The sequence below is a fragment of the Solanum tuberosum genome, unplaced genomic scaffold (genome assembly GCF_000226075.1).
Source record: "Solanum tuberosum cultivar DM 1-3 516 R44 unplaced genomic scaffold, SolTub_3.0 scf00184, whole genome shotgun sequence".
NCBI classification, from domain to species: domain Eukaryota; kingdom Viridiplantae; phylum Streptophyta; class Magnoliopsida; order Solanales; family Solanaceae; genus Solanum; species Solanum tuberosum.
In genome coordinates this window covers 1145272-1153447 of record NW_006239109.1, presented here as the reverse complement: position 1 = coordinate 1153447, position 8176 = coordinate 1145272, and the positions used below count along the sequence as shown (strand labels likewise).

At 36.4% G+C, this 8176-nt stretch overlaps 1 protein-coding gene across 1 annotated transcript; it reads right to left on the bottom strand.

Annotated features, from left to right (window-relative positions):
• Window positions 1-2680: 2680 nt before the first annotated feature.
• Window positions 2681-7666, bottom strand: LOC102588602 (lysine histidine transporter-like 8). The gene is made up of 5 exons (XM_006354877.2): window positions 7269-7666; window positions 5251-5384; window positions 4231-4658; window positions 3973-4104; window positions 2681-3446 (listed from the first exon to the last, which is right to left on the bottom strand). Exons 1-5 carry the CDS (start codon window positions 7664-7666, stop codon window positions 2961-2963), a joined length of 1578 nt encoding a protein of 525 aa, XP_006354939.1. The 3' UTR covers window positions 2681-2960.
• Window positions 7667-8176: the final 510 nt, after the last annotated feature.

The following is an 8176-nucleotide window of genomic DNA, read 5'->3' as shown; positions in this document are numbered from 1 at the left end:
TTGGGGTTATTGTGGTTAGCTGCAGGAATGTGATTTATGCCTAGAAGGGCTATGTCCAGCCTACGGGGTTAAATGGATAACTAAAAGGGCTATATGTTGCCTACGGGGCTATATTGATGCCTAGAAGGGCTATGAGTTGCCTATAGGGCTATATTGACGCCTAAGAAGGCTATGTTCTTCCTACAGGGCCATGTTGTTTCCTAAGAGGGCTATGAATTGTCTATAAGCTATGTTGATGTCTAAGAGGGCTATGTGACTGTCTGCGGGGCTAGGGGACTACCGATAGGGGTATACAGGTTGATTGGCACCTTCCGGGGCTTATGGGGGGCCTGAGTAGGTGGTCTTGTGTATTGTTTGTACCTGCCGAGCTTATGGAGGCTTGGTTAGGTTGTTGTTTTATTATTTTTGACAAGTTTAGATTTAGGAGCAGGTCAGTATAGTTATCTTATCCTTGATTTATTTATCAGATTATTCCAGTATATCAGGATACCTCATCATAGTCTATTGCCTTTCATACTCTGTACATTATTTTGTACTGACGCCCCATTGCCTTAGGGGCGCTGCATTCATGCATGCAGGTCCTGGCATACGACCGAGTAGACCTCCTCAGCAGCAGGATTGACTTTTATCCGGTTGTCCAGCCCCTTTCCTCCGGAGCTGCCAGAGTTGGGAGGTTTGTTACCTTTTGTTGTATATATTCTCATGGGTAGGCTGGGGCCCTGTCCCACCAATCTTTACTACTCTTAGAGGCTTGCAGACTAGTGTGTGGGGTATATAGCTACGTTATGGCCATGCTGGCCTATGTTGTTGGTTTGCTGAAGCTTGTGAGCTGTTTGATGTATTGTATTGATAAATACATGCTTTTAGTTTTGGTATAGATATCATGGTGGCCTCGACGACCCAATCAGGACTTCTGTGCTAGTTGGCTATTTATTTATATGATTTCCTGGGAGTAGCTGTTTCTTTTATAGATCAGTTGACAGGGGTCTTGCCTGCCGAGGGCTTAATTTTAAGCCAAGATATACTTATTTGTTTTCTTGACTGTTTGTGGCTGCCATGAGCTAGTAGCAAATGGTTCAGCAGGGTCGGCTCGAGCTTGAGTTTTGGCATTAGGAGCCAGTTGCGCCTTGAATCTGGGGCGTGACAGATTAAAGAGGAAAAATTGGTGTTTGATTGAGAAAAGAGAGGAAGAAAGTTTATAGTTGAGAGAGCAAAAGTAACGCCAAGACCGAGAGAGGCGATACATTATTATTTTATAACTTATTAAATAAGTCTGAATGGTGTTAAGACTCTTCTGCAGATCTGATCCGTTCAGAACTTTTCTTATCCATTAAGAGGCTTTTTGAAAAAAGAAACAAATGGACTTAATGAGATGAATCTGAATCATTCAGATTCAGCCCTCCATTAAGTGCAAACAAATGAGGCCTTAGTTACTTTTAGAAGTTCTGATTCAAAACCTCTAATCAATAATAGAGAAATTTTATTCATTTAATCACAATCCCATTTTGATTCCTGTGCAAGCTAGCCTAATTATGTACGTTCGTTTCCAATTTGTTTCTATACTACTTCCGTTGTCCTATATTAGATAGGCATCTTGCTAAAGTATTTGTACGTTCTATATTACTTGATTACTTAATAAATTAAGATACAATTAATTAAATTTTCATTTTAATCCTACGGTTAATATGATCTTTGAAAGTTTAAACAAATTTAGAAGATCTAATTTTTTTTTCAAGAGGCTAACTAATATAAATAAAGGACAAAATAGTAAGTTAATCAATCTATTAATGATTTTTTTAATAGCAGTGTAAAATAGAAAATATCCGCCTAATATCAGACGGAGGTATGCATGCATGAGTTTGTCAATGTTCATACCAAAACTCTTCAGCAACACACAGAGAATAAAACCACTAAATTAATTGAGAAGCAAATTTAAAATTTGGAGTTTATGAGTTATTATTTTAGAAAGACTTGAACAGAACCTCAATGCTAATCGAGAGATGGATTCAAACTCTTAAGAGTATAAATCTAGAAAATATTTTTTTTTAGATTCTTGCTAGAAAAATTATTTTTATATATTACATGATTTCTTAATACAAATACAGAATTTTGATTAGAATTATTGAATTCTAGCGAACTTGTAGCTCAACCCTAGAGCTTCGCCCATGCAGGGGCAGAGCTATAATTCAGCTACAATGTCATAGTTGTTTTCAAGTAATAATTACCATAAGGTGTAAAGGTCAAAGTTAACATTTGATTCAACAACAATATATCCAATGTAATCTTAGGATTTGAAAAGGGTAGCGTATACGGAGACCTTACCTGATCATGCGACTTGTGTAGGTAGAGAGATTGTTTCCGACAGACCCTCAGTTCAAGCAAAATTAACATTGATGAGAAACTAAAATCATCTACTCTACAAAGACTAATTCCATCTCAATATCCTTCTTCAATACTGCAAATGCAACAATGCAAGAACAACTTTTGAACATGAAATTGCTTTATATCTATAACAGTAGGGATATATGTGAGTCATTTGTATAACAGTAAAGGTATATATGAGTCACTTTCATAACGAGGAGTATATCAATTCTAAATGACAAAGTTGAGGGGTATATCAAACCCTTTTCCCATTTATCAAATAAAGACCTAGTGCATTAACAAGTTGAAAACTGAATCATCCTGCAAACATTCTAGTTTCTATAAAATGTGACTTTCAAGCGATTTCATAAGCATACAACACCAAATTTCCAAAGGTAGAAAACAAGAACATGTTTGTACCTATGGCTTTTATACATATTCCTCTTCCTCCCCTCCTCCCGAACCAACCAAAACACACGCACGCGTTGTTTCTCCACTTCACCTTTTCTCAAGCCTAGAATAGAAACACACATTACAAACTACTACTAGCAAATACAAGTTTACATACCAAAGCGCGCTTTTTATTCATGATCTATCTCTTAGTTGGGCTTGAAGAACCGGAGTTTAAGTCCATTATTGACCATACTCCAAATTCCTCCAATTGAAAAGGCCAAGCTAAAAGCAACTCCTAACCATCCAAGGATCCAGTTGAAATACCAGTTAAAGCTGTACTTTGTAGGCTTCTTTATGAGGACCCACATGAAGCAAGGATAAGCAAACGTTACCGGAAGTGTGAGTCCTCCTAACAATCCTGCAAGACTTGACAGGAACGGAAGTGCCACTCCGATAAAGAATGAAACAAATCCGAAAAATATTCTGAAACCAGAACGGACCCAAATTGAGCATGGTTTGTTGGTACGGCTAGTGTATCCAGCTTCGAAACTGTCAAATGCTGGCATGGAGTATATTTGGAAGCTACTCAAGCAGTTGAACACGACTAAGAGAAATGTCATGGCGAGAAGTCCTCTTGGAATATCGTGAATATGGAAGGCGTATAGTGCACTTAGCATTCCCCCCGATGGCATCTGTAAGGAATTAATAAGTAAGCGAGTAAATCAGAAATAATGAGGAAAACATATATAGTCCGAGCAGAGGAGTACTCCGTTCTACCAAGGATACATGGCCGATGGAAACAAATGCAACAAGAAAAAAAGTTCGAGTGGATAGTAAATTAGCAAGAGTACTACCAAAACACTCCCTCGGTCCCAATTTAAGTGTCTTAGTTTGACTGGGAACGAAGTTTATGAAATAAAGGGAGACTTTTGAAACGTATGGTCTGTTTGTAGTCCTTTAAATCTTATGTGCTTAAACTTGTCAGGTGGAATATTGGAATTGAAAAACTTACTAAATATAGAAAGAGATACTCTTTTTTGGGACAGACAAAAAAGGAAAGTAAGACACTTAAATTGGGACGAAGGGAGTATTATAATACTTTGGAAAAGCTTTTTCAAATGCAAAAATGAAATATATATTATACTGTCAAAATAATGTGACTGAATTCAGTAGTTATGATTTGGTCGGCGGAAATAACAGAAAGATAGCTATACTTACAAGGCTTCCATAAGCCCAGAAGCCTCCAATGGCAATAGGGAACAGGCACAAGGCTATGAAGAAATAAGCAACTTTTGCTCCCTTCCACATTGGCACATGGGCTGGGTGCTTGAACGTTGACGGCATTGTTGACTGCAAATATGACAGAGAAGATATTAGTGGATGTCTTTACAATCGCAAAACTGAAATGTTTCTTGTGACTAATCAAAGAAACAGTTTGTGTTTGCACATGACGGAAAAAAGGGTAAGAAAAATTACCTGAATTTCAAGAACTAAATTGTGTCCTCTAAAGGTAAATGCTATGATACCCATGGCGTTCAAGACCGAAAAGAGAGAAGCTGAGTAGGAAGGCAAAGAAATGGGTTCATATGAAATGGAAGGTGGTCGTGGTTGGCTTACAGAAAGGACCCATGCCATAGTGGCGTATGTTATGGCTGTCACTGCTCCAACGAGGGAGAGTCCAGCGATGGAGTTCAGGTTCGGGAGCTGGGACAGAACAATGCAGAGGGAAGTGAAAACCAGATACCACTCCACAGTTGTTAAAGGATTCGAGGAACAGAGCGGACCACAAACAATTTGAAAGAACAGCTTCATGGTTTCTCCTCCTACGAGAATCAATGCTGTTGCGGTTCCTGCAGATAGGTAAACAGTAGGGAAGAGAGCAAGCCAAACACCCAGTCTTTCACCTGAAAATGTAAAATGGATGCAATAATGTTATAGCAAGCAAAGTGAACTATGTTCATTTCCTTTTCCTTCAATGAAAAATAGGAGTTATACAACTCTATCAGCTTTTCAAGCATCTTACTCATTACCAATAATTAAGCACTCCCTCCATTTAAATTTATATGATGGTGGTCGACCGAACACAAAGTTTAAGATGTTCCAATAATTAAGGAACTTCTGAATCTTGTGCTCTTAAACTAAAGATACGTAGAATGTACAAAAATGTTCTTTAATCTTGTGATCTTCAACATGTCATGTCGGAAGTTAGAATTAAAGAATAGTCAAAAAAGGAAAGAGACATTCTTCTTAAAATGGACCAAAAAGGAAAGTAAGACAAACCAATAGTAAAATAATGGTTAAAGTTAGTTTGATAGAAAAAATATGACATCAAAGTAAAATTAAACAGATAAAAGAATGGTGTGACACATTCAACAACGTCGTGTAATGGAAAGAGTGTCATATAAATGGAAATAAAGGGGATATTATGTATCAGATAAGTGGGCTTTTGAGCAGGTTAAGGGGAACAGAAAAGAAAGAAGTACTTGATTTTCTTACCAAATGCTGCTTGCGCGAGTTCCACATATCTATTGTATCTCTTCCCTGGAACTGCTTCATGCAGCTGAACAAGGATCCATAAAGTATAGAGTTGCCAGAAATAAGCTATAGTTAAGGAAATTATTCCCCAGCTCCTGCATCCAAAAGGAAAGTTAAACGCTTTACGTTCCTTTCAGAAGACTAAAATTTAAGAGTATCTGGTAAATGTTGGCACAAGATTAATAAAATGGAAACTTAAGAACATCAAACGGATGATCAGTTATTAACGACGTACACTTCAGATCATAAAAAGGAAACTTGGCTATTAAACATACAACAGTGATCGGATTTGGTGGAAAATTCAATAGTAAAATATTTTTCTCCTATTACTGACGATGGAACATACTGTAATAAATGCACAATAGTCCACTAGGAAATTACAGTAGCATTTAAAGATATTGGATCTTAAAGTCAAAGTGATAGGTCAAAATCATCAAAAGCAATTTCTGGACCAACTGTTGACTAAATTGTAGTGCCAAGAATGTAACAAAAGGAGTGTGTGATAGCTACAACAGAAGGCTAAAAAGAAAGATATCTCCATCAAAAATAGATGAGGAAAATCCTTATATATTTATGGAATAAATGACATTGCGTTTCAAAAATATCAATTTCATGTCGAGGGTTTATCAAAAACAGTCTCTCTACCTCCCAAGGTAGGGGTAAGATATGCGTACACACTATCCTCCCCAAACTCCATTTGTAGGATTCCACTGGGTATGTTGTTATTGTTATACAAAATGCCCCCAAAACTACATTAATTTCTTTTATACATTATCATTTGAAGATTTAATTAGGCATGTATCTGTAGTTAATATTTAAAGTAAAAAATATCTTTAGGTAAATGTACAGAACTTAAATACTTTGATGTACCATGGGACCATCTTTCTTAAATGATGTGGAAATGCAAAAGGAAGATGGAACAAAAGGAAATAGGCAGTCTTATTTCTCAATATATGATAACGAAAAATGAGAGAGGACCCAGGAGATGTATTTTAATGAAAAGGCAAAGTAGTATGAATGCCAACAATTAGTACAACTGTCTTTTTTTTTTTACTAATTTCATTTGAAATCAATGATGAAAGTTGAGAAAAGTAAGTCCATAGAGACAGATTTAGAAGATTTCTTGTTGGTCCACAAAGCGCGATAATTTTCTTAAATAACATATCAATAGATGGAGGGGTCCGTTTAGATGAGTGCAGTATAGTCAATCAAAGACCCCATTTTCAAAGACAACTGATATGCATTTAAAAAAGCAGTACTTAGAGGTCACAAATAGCTGAAAGATCAAGACTTTCGAGACTGACGGTTGGCTTTAAGAAAGTTTATGAAGAACAAATCCCTAATTAGCTGAGAGAGCTTTTCAAACCAAGAGAAACAAACCATAGTAAGCCCAAAATTTGCTGAAAGCATGCAGCTTTGCAAGCAAATTCAAATAAAATTCTTACATACAGATTCATAAAACAATAAATTTCACAAAGAAATGTAAGAAAGGTCAAAACTTTAACCAATTACACTATCAACAATAACAATAACAAGCACCAAGCAGATGGAAAAGAGAGTTCTTTAAACCAACAAAGCAGAAACTTTATAGACACACCAGAATAAGTCCAAATTTTTTTCTGAAAAAGCAGTCAAAAGTAGGCAGCTTTTCAATCAAATTTGAATATAACTATTACATATAGATCAATCTTTAACAATAAATTCCACAAACAAATGTAAAAAAAGATCCAATCTTTAACCATAACACAATCAACAATAGCTCATCAAACCAACAAAGCAGAATCTTAATAAACAAATTTGTTTTTTGAAAAAAACAGTCAAAAGCAAGCAAATTTGACTAAAACTTACATATAGATAACACTACAACAAATTCCACAAGAAAATGTAAAAAAAGATTCAATCTTTAACCATAACAATATCAAGAATAGCAATAACAAACACCAAGTAAATGAAACAGAGTAAGGGGAGAGTAACACTACCATCCAAGATAAGAGAAAGCAACAGGCAAGACCAAAGCTTGAAACCCAATACCAGCATTAAGATTATGAAAAGCAGCATAATGAGCATTGCCATTTCTAGATTCAGTAATTGGAAGCCAAGCATCTTGAGGGTTAAGCTTAGTCAAATGCCCAACTTCTTCCAAATAACCCTTCATATTAACCAACACCCTTTTCATTGGAGTCCCAATAGGGCTCAAAAACCTAGGTGAAATAAATGAAGTTGGTGTCCATGACTTAGCATCTTTTGATGCACCAGTAGATGTATGTCCTCCACCACCCCTTGGTGATCTTTGACCTGACGGTGTTAGAATCTCAGGTGTTGATGCACGCGGTGTTGCTGGTATTGAAATAAGCTCTGTTTCTGGTCTTTCCTCCATCAATGGCAAAAAAAAAAAAATGTTGGGAAAAAATGAAAATGGACTGACTAATGGGGGTTATGGCCTTATGAGTCCCTTTTCTTTTTGTTGTTTTGTTTGTGTTGTTTAGCTCACTGGGGCTTTGGTTTTGGCTTGTTCTTGTCAGAGATAAGCAAGCAAGAAAAAAGGGGTTTTTTTTCAAGAATATATAGAATGAGACTGAGCATCACATGCAATGTGTGTGGGATTGTGCAAACAGTCAAGGTGAAGTTTGAGTCTTGGCCATTGATGGAGCAGCAATCTCGAGGAGGTTTGGGTACTCAGAGATGGTTGTTTGAGAACAGAGAAAGGGGGATTTGAGTGAGTTTTTGAGAGTGAGACTGAACAAATGACTTAACAAATATTTAAAGTTGTTAATACACTGAGGTTTTCACACTTCAATTTTTTTTTATTAAGTACAACTTTATATTATGCTCCATCCGGTTCATCTTTAGTCGTTCACTATATTAAAAATACTTGTTAAACAATACT

Bases quoted from the DNA above. Each gene is read 5' to 3' on its own strand.
- LOC102588602 (XM_006354877.2), bottom strand. From the start codon at position 7,666: ATGGAGGAAAGACCAGAAACAGAGCTTATTTCAATACCAGCAACACCG. The intron at 4,659-5,250 runs GTAAGAAAATCA...TTACATTTTCAG, and splicing joins ACTCGCGCAAGCAGCATTTG to GTGAAAGACTGGGTGTTTGG. The intron at 4,105-4,230 runs GTAATTTTTCTT...TCATATTTGCAG, and splicing joins ATTTAGTTCTTGAAATTCAG to TCAACAATGCCGTCAACGTT.